This window comes from Mustela nivalis (genome assembly GCF_964662115.1).
Source record: "Mustela nivalis genome assembly, chromosome: 16".
In the NCBI taxonomy this organism is placed as follows: domain Eukaryota; kingdom Metazoa; phylum Chordata; class Mammalia; order Carnivora; family Mustelidae; genus Mustela; species Mustela nivalis.
Genome location: NC_139035.1, coordinates 17,332,547 through 17,354,622, shown reverse-complemented (window position 1 = coordinate 17,354,622; position 22,076 = coordinate 17,332,547). Strand labels below are relative to the sequence as shown.

General features: G+C 43.7%; 1 protein-coding gene across 6 annotated transcripts in view; it reads right to left on the bottom strand.

Moving 5' to 3' along the window:
* The window catches only part of CACNA1E (calcium voltage-gated channel subunit alpha1 E), a 497,661-nt gene that overhangs the window by 207,280 nt on the left and 268,305 nt on the right, over nt 1-22,076 (bottom strand). For all 6 annotated transcript variants that reach the window (XM_082701733.1, XM_082701731.1, XM_082701735.1 and 3 more), the window contains 3 exons: nt 15,230-15,333; nt 14,014-14,166; nt 12,482-12,663 (listed from right to left, as the gene is read on the bottom strand). In XM_082701733.1, coding sequence (XP_082557859.1) covers nt 12,482-12,663; nt 14,014-14,166; nt 15,230-15,333 — 439 coding nt within the window. The remainder of the gene's footprint in view (nt 1-12,481; nt 12,664-14,013; nt 14,167-15,229; nt 15,334-22,076) is intronic.

Sequence of the window (22,076 nt, the reverse complement as noted above, 5' to 3'; positions counted from 1 at the left end):
TGTGATATCCCACCAAGAATCTCCCAACTATCTTGATGTTAATGGCTGGCCTAAAGACAACATTGATCAAGGTGCCAGGGCAAGGCCTCTGGTATCCAGGTATCCTGGTACCTTGTAGGCCCTCTTTAGCATATGAAAACTCCGTTGAAACCTCCCTTCCCCTCACCTTCCCCCAACCTCAGGGTACATAACCTGCCATCCCTCACAACCCAGGGCAGCAGCTCTTCCTGCCCACGGATCCTGTCCCCGTGCTTTAATAAACCACCATTTTGCACCAAAGATGTCTCAAGAATTCTTTCTTGGTCATCGGCTCCGGACCTCAGCCCACCAAACCTCACCTAGGTTCTAGAACTTCATCATATCCATATATTAGAACACGTGTTTGTTTATCTTATTTTGTGTAGACAAAGTCTCCTGCTAATGGGAATCTTAGAAGCAGCTGCAGAACTGGTAGTGATAGGTCAAGCATCTAAGAGCTGTTGGGGTTCTTAGCACATCACCCAACAACTCCTATTAGGACCAGCTCGTCATGGGGCAGGTTAGATAGACACAAGGTAATCTGCCAATCTCTAGAAAACTTATGTGCAACAAGGCAGAACACAATCCCCAAACCAGTAGTACATCCTTTTAGGAGTTAGTTTGGCTCCAAGAGGCCGAAAGGCTTAGCTTAAAAACAAACAAATAAATAATAAAAGTGATACCCTTAAATTCCAAAGACTTGAGCATGCCACTTTCCAACACACTTGTTTATTTTATATCTAAGAAGTATGGTTCCAGGATATAAATAGCTACAAAAATGGCAAGATCTTACTAAAGACCATCTAGAATTACAATGGCCAAGATGGGGAACATTCTAATTAGACAAGATCGTACATTTAATAAGTGCACTTGAAAGTAAGGGTTCCTGAATTAAACGGACTGAAGATCTATTTTAATTGCTATGCAAAAGATTCTAAAAGGCTTTAAGATTCTAAAATTGCTTCATTAAAAAATACGTTGCAAAGGTTAATGAAAAATTAAAGACACGGGAGGTACCTAAAATAAGACCTGCCCCCTTCTATCCTCCCTTATACCAGAGTATTCACAGTCTAATAATCTTCCATCTGAGTTGCTTTTCCACTCTGAAAAGGCTATAAGACCATAAACACAAGTCTGCCAAGTTAGTGGTCTTATAGATATATCCTCATGTACTCTTGAAGGAGGGCCCCTATGTAGGTCCCTCCCAAGGCTGATGGGACTCTGAAGAGTTTTCTGGTAAACTTCCATGTTATTCTCTTAAATGAATAAGAGAACCTAAATTATAATGATGGAAAAATCTTGCCAAATTCTGCTAGGTATTGGAGCCAACAAAGGGGTTCGTAGGAAAACTGGCAAAAGCCAGGTTCGGTGTGAGAATTCTTACCTGAGTCAGCTCTCCTAGACCTCTGTCTGTAGGACCCAGCTGAAAAAGGAAGATACAATTTCACTGTCTCTCCCTTTCCAGTTCCAGACTTATTGGTTATTGATCTCTTCTCTTCCAAGGATGACTGTTTTCTTATTTTATACTACATCCTAAGAATTCGGCTTGGCTTTCTGCCTGCCGGGGACAGGCAGGTTATCAGTTCCTTTCTTTGGCTATCTTTGGGAGTAGCTCTAAATCTTGTGAAGATAATATCTTTTGCACCCTCTTTGAGGGTCCATGAAGTTGTTTAATACTGCCAGATGTATTTACTGTTTGCTAAAACCTGGTAAGATATTTGAAAGGAATTGATAACCCTATGACCAGAAATTTGGCCAAACTGGAAGTTGATACTCAGAGCCCAACAGCAATATTTTTTAGGCCCTCTCCCTTAAACAAATGTATGCAGAGGGAAAGAAAAACATTCCAACATAGATGGGTAGGCGTGTCAGTCCTTTCATAAGCAACCAATATCATCTATTTATCTCAAAAGTCTTGTAAGTATTATAAAAATTCTGGCCTTAAGAAACAAAAGTCCTTTGTGCATTCTTTCCCTATACCTTTGAGGTACAAGTATCCTTCCTACCTGGTCTTCCTCAAGAATTCTTGTCTAAGCCATTTCTTCGATATGCAAACTTCAGGGAGCTAATTCTTAGGAAAAAAAAAAAAGGACAGAAAAGTGAAAAGTTTTTTTTTTTAAACTTAGGCAAATAATCAAAAGAAATGAAATTTTGCCATTTGCGATGATGTGGATGGAACTAGAGGGTACTGTGCTTAGTGAAATAAGTTAATCAGAGAAAGACAACTGTAATATGATCTCCCTGATATAAGAAAGTGGAGAGGCAACGTGGGGGGGCTTGGGGGTGGGAAAAGAATAAATGAAACAAGATGGGATCGGGAGGGAGACAAACCATAAGAGACTCTTAATCTCACAAAACAAACAGGGTGGCTGGGGGGAGGGAAGCAGGGAGAGGGTGGTAGGGGAGGGTATGTGCTCTGGTGAGTGCTGTGAAGTGTGTAAACCTGGCGATTCACAGACCTGTACCCCTGGGGCTAATAATACATTATATGTTTATTTAAAAAATTTAAAAATTATAAAAAAAACAAAGGCAAATAAAAATCTTAAGTGTCTTCTCCACACATATTAATAAAAAACATTAGCCACCTGAGCAAGTAATCTTAAATTATTCCACCTGCCAGAAAGGTATCCAATCTCTTTTATAACTACTTGATTTGTGGCTAAAATTTTTAAGTGGGAGGCATAAGGTTTTTTGTGTGTCTGTCTATTTATGTGTATCTTCATATATTTTTGTACATGCATGATAATTTTCTATCTCTGAATATGGGTATTTGATTTGATATTACCGAAATCAATTTGTAAAAGAGTTATATCTAATTGACCCAAGGATAATTAAGTGCTAATATGAATCACATATTCATAAAATTCTTAGAATTATCACGAAAACTAACCCAAATGCCTTTCAGGCTCCCATGATCTCAGATAATCTTTAGTAATTAAATACTAGTTTAAGTTTATTCATCTAATTAAAATAGACATTATCTTTAAAGTTATCAAAATTAAAAATAATGTCGACATATAACTTTTATTCTACCTGGGTTTGCAAGTCAAACAAACTCATATTATCTGTTACAAAACTTGTCAACAAGAAAAAAATAACCTCGTACAATGAAATTTTCTAAGTATTCTAAGTATAATTGTTGAGAACAAGTGAATTGAATGGATGTACGTGGGATAAAAAAGTCTTAAGATGTTTTTAATAGTTTCTCAAATCTTTTGGGTAACCTGAAACCTTAAGGTTTTGCCAAGTTAAATCATGTGATAGGTAATCATTATATATCTGGATTATTTCCAAATAAGATAAAATACTGAAACATTAATTACTGAATATAAGTTATCTACTCTGGCTTCCTTTTACAGGAAAACTAAAGATATTTGAGTCTGTTAGTTTTAGGCTATGCTGAAAAAATTACTATGAGAAAGCATGTGTTTCTAGAAATTATAAAATGTCTGCAAGTCCACAGAATGCTAGTGTAAGAGACAGCTCATAATTGTTTATTCTTACTAAAAGGTAAGATTTTTAAGGGTAAAAAATTCTAACATATATAATTAAAGTCACCAAGGTTTGTAGAATAGGGATCTTTGGAAAGGAATTTTATGCACGATCAGGACTTGCTAAGATTGGAATGAATTTAATTAAGTGAATGTGTTTTAATATCAAAAGTAAGCTGGTGCAAAATTAGGATTTGGTTTTCTCTCCGTTAAAAGAACAAAGTTGTTGTTTTTAATATTTTTATTTATTTATTTGTCAGAGAGAGAGGGAGAGAGAGCCAGCATAGGAGGACAGAATGGCAGGCAGAGGCAGAGGGAGAGGGAGAAGCAGGCTCCCTGCAGAGCAAGGAGCCCGATTTGGGACTCGATCCCAGGACACTGGGATCATGACCTGAGCTGAAGGCAGCTGCTTAACCAACTGAGCCACCCAGGTGTCCCAAGAACAAAGTTTTATTGGACTATTAGTCTGGTTTTGATAAGACACTGTGAAAAGTTTTCTTTATTTTTTAAGTAATGTACCTGAACAGCAAAGATTTTGTGTCTTACCAAAATAATTTGCCATGCTTCACGATATCTGTATAACATGTCAGGTCATTGATTACTTGAAGAAAACTGAGTCTTCTCTATTTAAAAACCCAAATTCTTTTTTTTTTTCCAGCTACTTAACTTTCTGTATTTGCCTACAAAATCTCTAATTGTCACTATTTGTTAAATATATAACTAAGTATTATTTCACAATGACTTATAATCCAACTTGACTAAGTGTTTTAAAACCTTTGATATTTTTTACAAACTTCACAAAATTAAATCCTAAATAAGGTCTTTTTGCCTTACAACTATCTTTGGGTTTTTTCAGAGGGTCCCCGGAACATCTCAAAAGATTGATTTCTTTCCATATAAAAAGTGAGATATTAAGCTAATTAGCCTTATTTGATATGTTAAATTACATAGGAGCATTGCCAAATAAGAAGTAATACTAAAGGGCACCTGGCTCAATCAGTTAAGCATCTGCCTTCAGCTCAGGTCCTAATCCCAGGTGGAGCCCCACATCAGGCTTCCTGCTTGGCAGGGAGCCTGCTTCTCCCTCTTCCACTCCCCCTGCTTGTGCTCCCTCTGTCTGTCAAATAAATAAAATCTTTCAAAAAAAAGTAATAAGTCTTTATGTCATATTTGTATAGGAAAATCTTATTAGTGTTCTAGAAACTGTATAAAATTCCTAGAAATCTGATATGTCCTGATATATAATGCTATCAGTCATAATTTTAAAATGCTATGTGTCACAGAAATAACCAAATTTCTTTGTCAATTCCATTATGACAAACTCTTATCAGATCTTTTACAATGAGCACTTCTCAAGTCTTTTGTCATTTACAGGCCAGTTATTCTTTTATTCAGATGCTTTTGTAAAGACGTTCCACAAAGTGTTTCATCTTCAAGGAGATCCTTAGGAAGGAATTTGACAAGCACAGGTTCTGGTAACTTTAAGAAAATAAAACTGAACTGGGTAAGATATTCCAGGACCAGTGAAAAAACTAGATTCAAGCAGAACAAGTATTAACTACATGGGACTGACCAAACTTAGGAGGATAATTATAATTCCTTATGACTTTTTGTTTGATTGCTGCCAGTTCTTGATATATGTTTTATTTTTCTAGATATGAAAAACAAAACAAAACAAAACAAAAAACCACCTTTTCTTAAGCTATCCATGACCTACAGCAGTTTGGTAAAGTACATCTTTGTAAACAAAAATGAAACATTTACTTTTTCTCCCTACCCAATTCCTCCAAAAATCAGAAATTCTTTAGTATTCTTTCCATGGCAATATAATTAGTTATGTGCATAAGTTCAACAAGAATCCATTCTCCCTGTAATAGAACACAATGGAAACATTGGTAGTATTACCAAAGCTTTGACTAGAATATCATATTTGAGAAAGATGTTTATAGACTCAGATATGACCAGACAGCTTAAGTAACTACTTGGAAAGATCATCCTGATACCTTGCTTATAAGTAAGGTTCCTGGTAGCCTTATAAGGAAGGAAGAAAAGAAGGAAGGAAGAATGGAAGGAAAAAAGGAAGGAAGGTCACTGCCTGGTAGACCTAGAAACATCAAGATATTTTGAGGGACCCTAAAGGAGGAATTCAGCCAAACTGTAGGTATTATAGGCAAAAACTATGGGAAGCCCTTATTTTATTTTCCTGGCTTCAAAGAATTTTTCAGAGTTCAGTCTGAAATTCCCTAAGAAAAATTCCAGCAAATCAATCTTTAGAAAGAACTTATAGTCAATCACCATTTTTGCTGCATTTATGTAAGTAATCAGGTCATGTTTAATGCAAATAAATGAGTATTACTGTGATTATCTTTGGTTAAAAGAATGGGGTTGATTATAGGAAGAGAAATTATGTTTGTACCTTTGTAGGTATTAGATTCTAGTCCTGTTAATTGCCTTTGAGGTTTTGTTCTATACCTATAAACTGGACTTGATCCTGAATTGTTGTAGTTTCCCCAAATATCTGACTACAATTTTCCAAACTAATGTTTCCAATTAGTTGCTTTCTGATTCAGAATCACTAAGAACAGAAACTGCCCTTGAATGTCCTTGGATGGCATTATACCAGATCCTCCTCACCATCCAGCCAAACTTCAGAGATCTGAACTTTGGATCTATATTTCACAGCTAAAGAAGGTTCCACCCAACATATGGTCCTGTTCACCAGCTGGAGACTTCAAAATCAAGTTGATGAGGAAGAAAAGTAGCTGATATCGAAGTAACTGCTTCTACCCAAGATACTGGATCAAGACTTTAAGCATAAAACTCTTCTTTTCTTTCTTTCCTTTGCTCTGGTATTGGTCTGGAAAGATAATGCCATCATCTGTATCTCCTAGGCCATTGTATCTCCTAAGACCTTTCAGACGGCTAGATTTGTCATCAAAACCTCTGCTCTGTCCATTAACAGTGCCTACTTAGTGGGGGTGGTTTGTGTCCCAACCGAATGTATCTTTGTCTGTAGTGGTTCTCATTCTTGGGCCTATGAATCCCTAAGTGGCTGGCCCATAACTGAGGAATGCCTCATAGGCTAACTGTACCCCTACGTTTTCACAAATACAATGTGCTACTTCATTGGTCAGTTCCCCTGAATATACAACATTGGGTTAGAAAAGACTTACCAGAAGTGTTTCATGATTCAGGATTTGCTTCCTTTGTCATGAGTGAATACCAATGAGGGTCTGGTCAAGAAACTCTCCTTAAGTCTTGAAAGTACTACAGAATCTGCTGGTAAAACAACAGCTGCCCAACAAAGGTCCCGAGACTCTCTAGCCAAACTTCTTCTTGATAAAGGACAGCCCTCAACTGTCTTAGCTGAGGGAGAAGGTGTCTGTGCTATGGCCAGCACTACGGGCTATATGTGTATTAACACTTCTAGCAAAGTGGAAACTCAGCGACATAAGGTCACTGAACTAGCTTAAGAAAGTAACTCCATCGACAGGGTCTTTGACATACTGGATTTTGATTTGTTTGGGTCTTGGGGACCAAGGCTCTTAAACACACTCAGATACTGGGAATTATCCTACTTACAGTAATAATAGTCGTAGTCTCCCTGGTTCCCTGTATTCTCTCACGAGTTTTAAATGCATGCTCACAGCCACTAATCACCAAGCAAATAACCTCCCTAAGTCTGGAATGCTGGAAAAGGAATGAAAAAAATGACTGACTAAAAAATTGTGGGCTTGAAGTTTTGACCTGGGAATACCACGGAGATTCAGAAACAGATAAATGAACAAACAAACAAAAACCTCTATCACGACCTGTATCACATAGAGGATCAGTGAAAGCTCTAAGAACTTGAGAGCCATACTACAAAAGGCACTAATACCTTAAATTTTGATCACATCCTTCAGTTAAGCTGAGATTCTGATCAAAAAGTGGGAATTGTTAAAAAAAAAAAAAGAAGAAGAAGAAGACAACGACGAAGAAAAGAAAGAAACAGGAGGCCTCAGAGTCACTTGCACTGACCCCACAGCAGGAGACAAGACTCAACATCTTCTTGTAGTTTCAGCCTTTCTCAGGACGGTAACCTTGAACCAGTATATCTGGAGGTGCTGATCAGCACTAGTGAGGTAGAAAGAGCCCTGCCTTTCCCCCAGAGGAAGGTGACCTTGCCTGAAAACAATCCACTCTGTTAGAAACTTCCTTTTTCCTCTCCTGTCTGCCTGTAAAAGCCTTCCATTTCATACAGCTCCTGGGAGCGCCTCTCTTTTGCTAGATGGGATACTGCCCAATTCATGAATCACTGAAAAAGCCAACTTGATGTTCAAATTTACTCAGTTGAATTTTATTTTTGACCATGGGGCATAACACACTTGAGCAAAATCTTAAAGCAAAAAGTGAGTGACTGTCAACTATTTCGCAAATATTGATGGTATACTTCTGAGAGAAGGCAACTGAAAAACAGAGTCACAACCACTTTTACAGACCAAAGAACTGAGAAGCAAGGAAGACTCAGAGAGCTTCCAGACTACGTGTCACCTCACGCAAAAAGCCGGTGAGGTCTCTGAGCATCTCTTTCTCCACAGCAGCACAGAGCCTCCTTGCCAGTCAGAACAGACCCAGCTGCGTCCCAGGAGAAAGGGCACCCCCAGAGAAATGTGCACACCTGCCTGACTTCATCAATACCGAGCAAGAAGAAGAGACACCTCAAGCCTCAGAAATACAGATGAAAAGTGACAGACTTTAAGGGCAGAGGCTGGAGTGACTAAGGACAGAGCCTGGGAACCTCTGGAATCCGCATGTGAGTCTTTGAAATGCAAACAGCAGATCACATCAGACCAGAGTGACAACACAGCAACAAGACCGACCAGAAGCAGGAACGAGCCAGTCCCCAGAGCCAGATGCAGTCCAGGTGACCGGGGCTGGAAGATGACACAAGAGCCACGGTGACCTCTGTGGAGTGAACCGCCTTGACCGCAAGCAAAATGTATTGTACCGAAGAAGGAACACCTAGTCAGGGCAGGAGAAATAACATGAATTAAACGAGCAAGAATAGGGGAGGGTTTGCAAGTTGCGGAGACCTTCAGAGAGACAGTCACAACAGGAAGAAGCCGCCAGCAGAACTGCAGACTGCTTTGCATTCTTTCCACCACAAGAGGGAGGGAAGCCAAGAATACAGTTGGAGTTTGACCAAGCTGAATTGAAATTTGGGTAGAGACTAAATTGAGCAAGCCTGACTGCAGGTCGCCCCCGCGAGGAGAGCCCTCCCTGCCCCTTACAATAACGCGTTCCAATGAGAAAAGCCACATGCAGATGAAGTTAAAAGTAACCCAGAGCCTGTTACACACAGCTGATGAATTGTTGAACTCTATACCTAAAACTAATGATGTACTATATGGTGGGCCATTGAATTTAAATTAAAAAAAAAAAAAAAAAGTAACCCATAGCAGAGCAAACAAAGTCACAGGAGGCATGCATGCAGGGAGAGACCGCATAGCAGAAAAAAGATGCCAACAGGAGGGAAGCATTTAAATTGTATCGAGAAAGGCTAAAACCAAGTCCACGTGCTTGAGAGAGTCTCAAGCTCTGTGTAAACGTGAAGGTTCTCCTCCTGCTTCCAGCACAACCAGCACCAGTGCTTTGTACATACTGGTTGCCACCACTGACTAGAAGAGGTGTGGGACTGGGAAATGAGAGACCTCCCTACCCCTGTCTCTTGTGTTGGGGGAGGAAATATAGCCCCTGGGTGGACTGAGCCTCCCAGGGGGAGAAAGGGAAACGAACAGTTACATTTGCATCTCATTGGAATGGTGGTAATAATGGCAGAGTGAGAGATTTTCTCTAGTAGAATTTGTAATACTGAATTTACTAGTTGTTCGTGGTTAATTGCATGGTGTGCGACCAATTCTAATATATATAAATAAATAATATATATATATATATATATATATATATATATATATATATATATATAATTATGTCATTACCAAGTCCTGAGTTAAAAGAAAAAGATGAAAAATAGTCAGGAATTGTTGACTTGGCTCTGAGAAGCATCAAGTTTTCAACCATCGCCTTCCTTAGGCATCTCTCATCTCACACTTTCAGTGGGTATAGGAACAGTGAAAGGAATGATAAATGAATGAATGTGTACTATGTAAATTATTTTCCTTTCTCCCTTACTCCCTCTTCCTTTCCAAGCTGAATGGCTGAATTTGGGCAAATTGAAAGCATGTATGATGGAAGCCCACCATGTACGGCCAGCCCTATGCCCAACAGTAGGACGACTCCACTTCTCTGAACCTGCCCTTCCAGAAGCAGACAACCCTAATTCCAGGCTGTGCATTCAGCCTGTGGAGCAAAGACCACCTGGGTCAGGCTTCATGCCCCAGTTCCCTGCTCAAGTGGATGGAGCCCAGCCTTTGCTGGTTCTTTCTTCTGAGGGAGACACACGTTGTCCTGCCTCCACTGGCTTTAAAAATGAGTGTCTTTTTCCTCCAACTTCTCCTGAACCAAGGTTAGTTTTCCAAAAATGAGTGTCTTTTTCCTCCAACTTCTCCTGAACCAAGGTTAGTTTTCCACCTTGAACTATACCTCTCCCTGTGGATTCCTGGCTCCCCGCTCCTAGATCCAATGTTGCGGAAAGTGAAATCATTTCAGCATGGACAGAGATTCATTCTTCCCCAAGAGCAGCCAGCCACATTTTAGAAACCAGCCCTACAGCCCAACTCACTCCCTCAACCCTGGATTCAACCACAAGGGTAACAGGAGGCCTCCGTCAAGTGAGGTTCAACAGCAACAGACCAGAAGTCGGAGAGAACACGAGTCTGTAGCCGTGGAAGCACATGCAGTGAAAGGTTTCAGGATATCGGCAGCAGGATCTCTTCTCCCTGCTTCCTCACTGGAGCAAAAGTAGAGAAAAGGGCAAGATCATGGTCTCTGTGTGACCTCTATACCTATGTCAGATAGATAACTGGAGAGAAATGGGAATTTAAAGAGAGCACCGTGAGAACAAGCACTTTTATGCCTCCATATTTCCCTAGTATCTAGAAAAGTGCTTGGCATACAGTAGAGGCTCACTTAATATCTGTTGAATGAATGAATGAACAAGGAATTCATGCACACGCTGGGTGATTTTTCAGCTGCATTCCTATTTGTCTCGGCATCACCAGAGCCCTGGTTCAGGAGGACCGACAGATCACGCCTGTAGGTTCAAATGCAACACTTCTCCTTTCAGGCTTTCAATGCATTTATCACATCACTTAGGTGAGTCTACACATATAATTGAAATACATCACTCCCGAAGCCCCACGAGTGACACCAGCCAAAGTGGGGCTGGTGCTGTAATTTCCAGAGACACCGGGCTAATCTGAGTGACATGGCCTCCTGACATTTCAAATAAGGAGCAGCTAAACTCACCCATCTGGCCCCCCTCCCCTCCCTCCTGCTACCCCCACAACTGGTAAGAATCAGAATGTCCTCAAGGTGTTTCTAGGTCACTGGGCTTGCGGCACATGAACTGTCCTTGGGATTTCTTCACTGCCCTGTAGAGATTTAGCGTAATAGCCTGTGGCTCTTTTCCACAAAGCTCAGACCTGACTTGCTCACCCGTATGGAGATCTGTCCAGGTTAGTAATGGACGTGTACAAAACACCTACTTGTGCAGGCCTTGTACAAATGCCGACTCTTTGGGCATTACAGTCTGGTTGGGTCTCTCCTGAGACACAGCATCTCCTTTCCCTCCAGTGTAGATGATGTCCAGAGCTCCCTCTGATGAGTGCTTTGTGTAAGCTATCCTGTGCCCACTCCTGCCCCCATTAAGGCTTCTACAGATAGAACCAGGTTTAAAGGAGACAGAAGGCACTTTAGGGTAAAGGCAGCCCGTGAAAGTAAAGATACAAGGTACAATCATTCCAAAGTGTCCTGCTTCAGGGTGGGCTGGCTAGGTACACAGGCGAATACAGACCTTTCCAAGCACCTCTACAAAGGCAACCTACCCAGACTGCTTTGCCCGCTTGGGCTCCCTTTACATCCAAGCACACGTCTCCCCGACCCTTGTCATTTTAGAACTTGGACTCTGCCCATGCCTTCCATAGCTGTTAAAATCGGACTCTGGGAGGCAGAAGATCCTTCAGTGGTCACCTGGTCTGTTGTGTCACTATGCCCAAGTCCCTTAACATCCCGGACGGGCAGTCAGACAGCCTCGTCTTGTGCACCAGCTCAGAACCTTCCGAACCGGCCCGATCATACAAGCCACCAGAAGCACTTGTAAGAAGTATAGAGCCCACAAACTTGTCAAAGCTACACAAAATCAAAACCTGCCCAGAAGAGGCCTATGAACTTGGATTTTAACCAGCGCCCATACTGAGTCCTGCAATTAAGCATGTTTCTTGTGCACATGTGATGCAGGGGTTCTTGACAGGAGCTGCATCTCAGCATCAGCTAGGGAGCTTTAAAAAAAAAAAAAAAAATCAATGACAGGCCTTTACCCCGAGCTATTCCTACTTAATCTGTCTGGAGCGGAGCCCAGGAGGTGTCACTGTTTAAAGCCACCAGCTGATTCCAGTCTGCAGCCAGGGTTGAGAGCAACTGTAATATCTTCCCCAACTGATGGCAAGCTCTTTGAGGCCCACAACCAAGGAGTCTATACCTCTTGGTACTCCTTGCTGAACCCCGCCACCGTGCTGAAGCTGCTGGAAAATACACTCTATCACTACTAAGGTGATTTCATTTAACTAGCTCCGTTCACCCATCCAACGGATATGATTTCCTGACTCTGCTAAGAAGCTGTGTGCTTCCACTCAGCAAGAGGCCAGATGATAGAAGGATATAAAGTGCTACGACTTCTCACGGTTGCGTCTGCCGCCCCCCACACACACAGCCCTCCTGTGCCCCAGAACAACCAGATGTTCCAGACAAGGTCAGAAGGCTCATCCGAGGGCTCTTCCCTCTTGCTGCAACCCCCTGGCAGCTCTACTCACATTGTACAGCACGGTGGTCCACCCTTCCATGGTGATGCACTGGAAGACGGTCAGCACAGCAAAAAGGATGTTATCAAACTGGGTGATCCCATCGTTGGGGCCAATCCAGTCCCGGCATTCGTAACCAGCGGGGCAGCCCTGCACACCACACGGGTGAGGGGGGTCGAATCCTTCCAGAATACCTGCAGACACGTTTGGAGGGCAGGGGATACACCACATGGTGGTTAGCACGAGCTGGAAAGGACTCGGGGAGCCACAAACACTCAATGCCATTTCTCACAGAAGGGCGTGTCCTCCTTTCTCTCAGGCTCCCTCCTGCCTCTGGCCTCGCCCCGCCTCACAGCTCCCTACCATGTGCTCATCCCAGCACTTCCCAACCTCCTCTGGACACGGAGCCTCTCGTCCACGCAGCCCTCCTTTGGTGCAGGCCATATGCTCTGCTCTTGCCTGAGCCCCACAGGACATGACAGACTGGGTCACACAGGACAGTGTGAGGTGGAGGCAGGATCTTACTGTCTAACTTCAGACTGTGGTGTAGACCCTGAGGTCTTCCTGCGTTTCCTGGGGACAATGATAAACTATAGTCCCTCCACAGTAGGGCTCAACACCTTGTTCTTCTGGCCCAAATTCCTGGTCTTGAGTAAGACAATCAATCAATCAATCAGTAAAATGAAACTCCAAGGTAGAAGGTGTTCTTTGAAGTCTTTGATAAAACACAAACATTATACTAAACTGAAATTCTTCAACCTCCCCCTGATCCCCTTTCCTGCTAAGCTATTCTGTTCAACTTGAAAAGAACAAATAAGATACAAAGAGCTAAGAATTTGGGTTGAGGCGCCTGGGTGGCTCAGTGGGTTAAAGCCTCTGCCTTCAGCTCAGGTCATGATCGAGCCCCGCATCAGGCTCCCTGCTCAGCGGGGAGCCTGCCCCACCCCCACTCTGCCTGCTTGTGATCTCTATCTGTCAAATAAATAAATAAAAATAAAATCTTAAAAAAAAAAATTGGGGTCTGTGAACACCACAAATCCCCCAGCCCCCTGGCAAGCCAAGCTCAGGGCTCCCTCAGCTCTTCTACACGTTCTGCGGGACACAGCAGAGGAGGAGGAAAGTCACAACATGGATCATGAGGAAAAATGTCTCCACAGATCTAGAAAGATCAAAATCTGACTCTGGATCATGGATCCCCCTGGTCTATGAGCCAAAGAGGACACTGTACAAAGCACATTCAGACAGATGAGGTCTGACATGCGTTTTGACAGCCTTCTACCATGGGACGGGGGAGTTGAGATCTTCTGTTGGAAATCCTCTGACTACAAACTTTAGAGGTCATTGGTTTTGCAATATCTGTGTCCAATGGGGACCTTTAGTCTAGCGCTGCTTGTGCCTCAAAAAGCCACTAACTTGGGAGTTTCTAATTCTGGGACAGGGGCAGAATATTGTCTTCCAACCAGTCTCCCAATGACCTGAAATTACTCCAATGACCAGAGGGGCAAGGAAGGAAAGATGTAGAAGGCAAGAAACAATGACCCTACCTGAATTGTTTGTGAAACACGCGCGGTGCAACTTCCCACTGTAGAACTCCAAGCCAATGATAGCAAACATCAGGATGGCAAAGAAGAGCAGAAGACCAATTTGCAGAAGAGGCACCATGGCCTTCATGATGGACTTCAGCACAATCTGCAGGCCTGGAAGGAAAGGAAGAGAATGACAACGGGAGCCTCCCTGAGCACCACTGGATAGAGCAGGCTCCCTTGACCTCCTCCTACAAGTGTTTGAGGGAAAAGAACCTCTGGCCCTGAGATGATGAAGCCAATCTGCAAAGGGACAACCAGAACAAGTCAAGCCAAAGACAGCCATCACAACTACTCCTGGCATCCATCTCGTGCTTTTCCTACCATTCTCTAATCATTTACGTGCTTATTACTCCTCACTTCTTTGTTTCACCCCTGTTGTCTTCTGCTTATCTTTCACAAACTATTAGAACATGCTTCTTTCCTAAAAGAAATGAAGCCTGGCCCTGCTAGGCTGTAAGTCCTATGAGAACAAGGACAAGTTTTGCCTCCCCTCCCACTCGACTCTATCTGAGAGCTCGCTGCTTCTCCACTGTTGTGGGATCACAGTCAGTACAATCACTATTCATAAAGCACCATACACTCAGACCCAGAAAGTGCACTTCTAGGATTCTACCCTAAAAAAATAATCAGAGATTTGAATAAGATTTAAGTAAAAAGATGCATGTCGCCTCTTTATTTATAGTTGGAAAAAAATGAAAACAATCTACTGTCCAGCCATGTAAAAATGACTAAAGAAGCCAGCCTGTATGAGATGGGCTGTAATATCAAACTTTTTAAGTCATATTTTTGAGGAATATTTAATGTCAGGAAAATCAAATGCTTCTACGACAGGATCCAGAAGTATAGACACAATATGATCAAATTGTGTTAAAATGCACTGGAAAAAATGCATACAAATATAGGATAATGAGCACTTTTCCTTTTCATTTTATAGCATCTTTTTTACCTTGCAAATAATTCTACAAAGATCTTTCACTATCTTTAAAATCCAGGGGGGAAAAAAAAGAGTTGCTAGGTTTTAAAGTAAAATGTTATGCCAAATCCCTGCTTCTGTACTCTTTATTACCACTGGAGAAATCATTTCTTGCTTATCCTGGATTCCTCTGGCCCCAGATCCCTTGGGGACACATCCGTAAAGCTACAGCAGAGGAGAAGAAGAAAGACAGGTGCTCACTAGGTATCCCCGACACGAGCTTCAGGGGCCTCAGGACACGCACAGCCCGGAGGGTCCTCAGGTCCACGTGTGTGTTGAAGTGGGTTCCTGCCGTGGCCAGGATGCTGCAGGTGGAGACACAGAAGGTCAAGGTTACCACAGTCTGGCTTTCTCCCCCTGACCCAAGGGGAAGCCAGGTTGAGGAGGGATCAGCCTGGAAAGCACACGGTGCCGAGGGCAGCTGCACGTGGGCGCACCTGAGCTTGGGTGAATCATCGCTGGTTCTGACTGGAATTAAATTTAGCCACATCTGGGTTTTACTTTGCACAGAAGGAAAACTTATCATCACACCAGAATCCTAGTTCCAGATCATGAATAGAACACTGGCTCCCTAGCATCTGTCCCATTCCTGCCTCCAAACCTTGTCCCCTCCTCTCCTCTCTATTCCTCACCAACCTCCTCGCCCTCTTTCCAACTGGCCAAGGCCCCTGGGTTTTGTATTTCAGCCTTTCCTTAGACTCCCCTGTCTGCTAACTCCTTCCGGGACTTTCTCTGGATCAGCTGCAGTAAAGGAGTAACTCGTTCCTCTCCACCCTGGCACTCGGGAGTTTTTACCAAGTGAATCGATCACACTGAAGCTTATAAGTCACGGAGTAACTTCACTGGTCCTCACACAGCACTTTTATAATGGCTCTACATCACTGTATAACTTGGATTTGGTTTCTCTGCTTCCATTTTCCACCTCCACAGCCAGACACACACACATGCACGCATACACACACAGACACACACACACACCCAAATCCATAACAACCCTATCAGACTGTGTATACCAAGGGCCTTGTCTCGAGGAGACAATTTATTTCATATAATCCCATGACACTGCAGGTGCTGTGGATAGTCGATGACACCTGAGTATTAAGGAAAGACATAGCAGATGACCAAGAGCCAGCACAGCGGGGCTCCCGTCGTGACTCAAGCACTTGAGAACCGAGTGACGTGAGGCAAGTTACACATTCCAGCAGCCTCACTGCCCTCATCTACAAAATGGGGGGAGTATCAGGACTTCGCTACAAAAATAAAATGAGACGGTATTGAAGAGTAGTATTCTACAAGTTATAATGTGCAGACTAGTTATTACATACAAAATATTAACAGTACTGGTTTTGCGACTGGTTTTGTCTAATTTTAGTCTTCTTTCTGTGGAACAGTCCTTGTCCTCCCTCATGACCTCTCCATGACAATTTCAGTGATCTGGAGCCACTAGCAAATAAGTCATTCAGAAAACCGAGCTTTCTATATAGTCAAAGGGTGGAGAGAATAGTTTATGTCATTTCATTATTTTGGAGGAAACATTTCCTTCAATACATGAAATTGAACTTGAATGAAAGGTCCGTGCTATATACCTCTAGAAAGCAGAGATAGGATCAATAGGTACAAATTACACAGATCCGGGGACATAAGAATCATGAACAGTGCTGGCCGAGGACAAGGTCGAATGTTTCATGAGGTAGATCCACCTCCCAACATTAAACATACTCAGCCACAGGCCGTACGACTATCTGTTAGGAAGTTAAAAGTGTTCCAGCAGGAGTTGAAGCTTATCGAAACAACTAGCAGGGATTTTTCTCAATTTTAAGACTATAATTCTATGTTGACCCAACCTCAAAATAAGAACCAGAAAGAAACCCTACTCTCATAATGGGTCTCAGGAACTAGGCAAGCTGGTTCTCAGGTCTCCCTCTACCTCTCCTGACCCAAACTTCCACGCTGTCTCTGAAAATGAGCATCAGGGTCTCTGAGGCTGCTTTTGAGTTTATCTGCCAAAACCAAAGAGAGAAACCAGGGAGGAGAGGGGCATCATTTCCAATACGTAGGGGAAACCTGCAGAGAAAAGAGAGCAAGGAGAAACGTGGAAAATAGGACTGAAAAATAAAAGAGATATAGAAACAAATAAAGCAAAGAGGAGAAAGAGAAAGCTCAAGGAGAGTGTAGTGATATAAAACCAGAACCTCCAGGAAAATGGGGTCACTGTTCTGCTGAATCTGCTAACAGGGGAAGAATCAGCTAACGGTCTCCTGAGGCGCGGTGCCCACGGGAGACGCCTCGCCCTCGGGCTCGCGCTGCCTCACACGCACACACGGTGAGGAGAATCTGCCCCGTTCAGAAACCCGAGTTCTGTTTCCTAGGATACCCGGATATACATGACATGCTCTTTCAAGTCCTAAGAAAGAGCTATTGAAAAGGAAAATTTCCTTCCCAACCCTGAGTGGAAGGAGGGATATTTCAGAACATGGAGGTAGAACCAAAACACAAAATTGAAAAGGCAAGAAGGCCTAAGTGTAGACGGAGAGAAAAATGCTTGAGGGAAAAGAGAATGAGAGGGCAGGCAAGCGAATGAGGAGAAGAAACACGGAGATGAACACAGGAAAGAAATAAGAAGAAATAAGTGCTGGTGGGGAGAGGCAAATGCAAGAGAAAGAATTCTCGTGTGGGAAAGAGAATAAAAGTAGAGTCCGTTTGAAGGAGAGAACCTGTGGTCGGGACCTTGCAGGGTGGACCACAAGACATGTCCACGTCCTTTTCACCAAACTGTCCCCCAGGCTATCCAAGCCGCCCCAAACTTCAGCCAGGACCACACCACCTGGCGCTCCATTGTCCCCGTGCCCTCAGAAATTTCTTCTCCTTCATCCCACACAGAAGAGCTCATACATTGGCCACTGGTTGTTCCCTAGTGTTCACATCATGTCTGAGGGCAGGAGGTCCCATCCACTTGGTAGAAGCAGGGGCAGAATTCTTAGGGGGCAAAGGATATTTAAGGGAAAGGGCCTTGCTCTGTGCCCCTCTAATTTTCTGTACCCACTACCATCTCTGCCCTGCCCACATCTTAGAGGAATTCTCTGTTTTCTCCGGTTTCTCCTCTGTCTCTTCCACAAGATCTGGAACCCCTCAAGTAGAAATGCTGTCTTCCTCATGTCTACACCCCACGCCTAGCCCAGGCTCTGGCAAGCAGAAGGTGTTCGATGAGTGCCTGGAGGACCAAACTGCACTGATGAAAGCAGTCAGTGTGTTGAAGCAGAAACCAAACGGGCAGGAATACCACAGACACCTTAGAATTTACCCATGGGAAGGGCAGGTGGCACAGGTGGGCAGCTACCCAAGCACACGCCTGTTGGAGCGCGCGGGAACACACTAGAAATCTGTCCTCAAACATTTTAGAGTCAAATGAGGAGCTTCCAGTAGCATGTAGGACGCCTGCTCTCAAGCAGATCCCACAGGACAGGATCTGCTCTGTCTTCAGCCGGAAAGTTAGAGAGAGGGAGGGTAGGGGGGAGACTCCACATGTTAAAGACCTGCCCTTTCGCACGGCCTCAGTGCTGAAATCTATAGGGCTGCACAAAACTCTGGGCCTCACACGGAGTGGGACTGATGCAGGAGGCTCAAGGCAAGTGCACGTAGAAGGCCCAGGCCCTCGGTCTAGTGGAAGCGGACAGACAAAGAAAATAATTGTAATTCATGATGAAGTGTGTCATAACGGGGATGCTTCCCAAGCGCTCCGAGAATGGGACTTGCTGTGGGGTCACCTACAAGGCTGGCATTTTCATCTCAGTTATTTCGTGAAATCCTCAAACATATCCTGATATTACAACTGTTTCCATCTCATAGGAGAGGAAGTCGAGACTTAGAAACAATCAAACTGCTAGTACATGGCCAGAGCAGGTATCAAATATCAAAGTCCTTCCCCTTGTGGTGTCAAAGCTTGCTGTGCGCGGTCTTTGTCAGCACCACACAGCTCCACTGGTCCTCAGTCCTTTGTGCTTCTAAAACTACCAAGGTCACGATGTTTAGTCTCCCTACGAGCCAGTGAGCTGGGCTCCCCTGATCCTCAAGCCACAGATCACTGAGTTCCTCAGACTCGTCACTGACCGCTGTCCGGACCAGCAGGTCAGAGGCTCCTTGCACCTGAAAGGATGGCTGCTGTAAGATCTACACACGCGCGTGCACACACACACACACACGCACACACACGCACACACACATACACGCATGCCACAGGATCAGAGTAAGGCCACTGTGCAAAATTCCAATTCTGAGTTCATAAAAGCCTGAGCTCTGTGTCATCGTGTGCCACACACACGTGTGCTCTTCAGAAACAGAGGCTGTGTTTTCCAGTTCTTTTGTCCCCAGGAGCGCAGGGCCTGGGCAGGGAGGTCTGTACACAAAGGGGTACTTAATTACCACTTTACCCCCAAAGTGGAGGACAGACGGGAACCTCTGAGCACCACTGGCAGAGACGGAGAGTTTGGTGCCTGTAAATGTTCAAACCCTTTTCCCTCCTGGATGTCACGGCTCAGCCCTACTCTGCTGCCTCTGCTCTGAACCATCAGCAGGTAGAAGAGCCTAGAGGCTGATGAGATCCTGAGGGTGTGGAGTGACAACGGGCACTACAGCGGCAGGAGACGGAAGGGACACTCTGAGCCATCAACGGCCAAATGGTCTCTCCCCAGGTCAATCACCCAAAGAATTCCTTCTGACGTTGGAGTTCTGTCTTAGCCTCCTCGTCAACCGAAGTCTAACAGTCTCTTTTCACACTTCCATGAAGCATGAAGCAAATATTATATTAAAAAATTATCTGTTGCTTATCTGCCATTCAAATTTAACTGGACATTCTGTACTTTGTTTGTTAAATCTGGCAACTCTATTTAAGGGATGACCAGGTAAATAAATAGCTTCCATCCCAGTTGTTTTCCTAGCCCTAAACAAATGTATGAATTCTCTTTTGAAGAAGAGACACAAACCAAGGGTCTCCTGCCTTAAGGTCCAGGAGTCCCTCCTGAGCTCCAAAAAGTATCTCTTTGCAGGTACTTTGTGACTCCTGCGTATTGCAGGAGACCCAGAAGAGACAGGGAGAGGCCTAATTCAAGGTGGATTCCCTACACAGATTTAAGCCAGGATATCATTTCCATGGGTGATCCACCAAAATGAGTTGCTGTGTCCACTTAGAAGTGTTTCAGAGGTGGCTGGTTCCTTCTTCTCTTCTACTATTTTACCTCCAATGAAGCACCAAAGCCTTACATATCCTTCCATCAACACATCTCTTGGATTCACCCCTTATTCTCCAGCTTCCTTCTTGCCTGGAATGCCCACCCCCTTGCCTTCTCTCCCTGCCTAAATAATATGATCCAGACTTCAGAGCCAGATGGCATCCTACTCCTCCATGGAAAGGATCTATAGTCAAAAGAGACTTGAACCAGGATTATGAGGAAGTGGCAAAGCATGTACTTTCCCATCATACCGACTGGTTTCAAATGCTAGTTCCCTCACTCACACTATCTGCCTGGCCTTACGCAATCACCTCCCTGAGCTGCAGTGTTCTTATCTGTAAAATGGGGATAATACCTTCCTAAGGGGTCAATGTAAGCATTTAAAAAGATAAGATGCTTATAAACTTCTTCACAGAGTGCTGACCCGAAAAGTTATCAAGAGCTCACAGAATTAAAGGGGGTATGGAAGACCAGGCTGGAAAAAACGGGGAAGTGGAAATCTCAGTGTGGTAGGCGGGATAACAGATTCAAAGAGATCCAGACCCTAATCCTGGGAACCTGCAAATGTTACCTGATTATGGCAAAATTGACTTTGCAGATGTCGTTAAGGATTTGGAGATGGGGAGATTTTTCTGGATTATCTGCGTGGGCCCTGGATGCAATCACAAGTGCCTTACAAGAGGGAGGCACAGGAAGATTGGGCTAGAAAGAAGGCGATATGATGACTGAAGCAAGGTGCTGTGCTGCTGGCTTTGAGGATGGAGGAAGGATGCAAGGAACACAGCTCTAGAAGCGGGGAAAGCCAAACACATAGCTTCCCTGTCCTAAAGCCTTTGGTGAGAGCACAGACCTGTTGATAACCAGGACAGCCCAGGGAAACCAATCTTGGAGTTTTGACTCTAGAACCGTAAGAGAAGAAATTTGTCTTAAGTTACCAAGTTTGTACAAGTTTTCTACAGCAGGAATAGGAAACTAATGCATTGGCAAAGGTCAGAGACTCCAGGAAATCTGATTCCTAGGCCACTGTGGCTATTGCCAGACATATCATCACCGACTGTACTGATATCGTAGCACTGACAGCTTAAAAGTCATGGCAGAAAAAAGCATGTGGTGGAACTTAAGTCACATGTCCCCTTACACTTCCATCTGGCTGCACTGGGATGGTCCTCTAGCACTTCCAAAGTGGGCAAGACCCCCATCAAGTGCACACACAATAAAAGATTCTCCCAAAAAGGAGATTGGGGGCCACTGGGGAAGTTGAACCTGAAATAGCTAAAAACACAACAATGTCTACTAAGCCTGACTCATAGAAAGTACTTAGGAAATAGGGGTCATGTAGAAAGATGAGAGTTTGTGTCTGTTTTAGTCTCTTAAATAAAGGGATCAGGTAAAGGGACTTCTCAGATCTGTCCTGGCTCTAAGACTCTGAGCCAAGACCTGTCCAAACGGTGCTACATTTCTCCAGCTCATTCCATACCCCCTTTCCCTGGAATCTTGAACGCTGCACAACATTGAACACCTGATTTCATACCGTTCTAGTGTTTTAGAACTGAAGTCTGACTGTTAATGATAATTAGCTGCATCCTCATAACTCAGTTCAAAGCTGGCTCCTCGACGGCAGAAAGTGCCTTTCGCATTTCTGTCTATGGTCCCTTCCCTAACAACATGCAGCAGTAATGCCCAAGAGATACCCTCGACTCTGGGATAAAGGGGTGTTAATAGATCCCCACTAAGGCAGATCAGATCGACTTGTCCATGGAGCTGTGAATAAGCCCATTGGCACCCATATAATTAGATATCCACACCGAAGGAGATTTAACCAC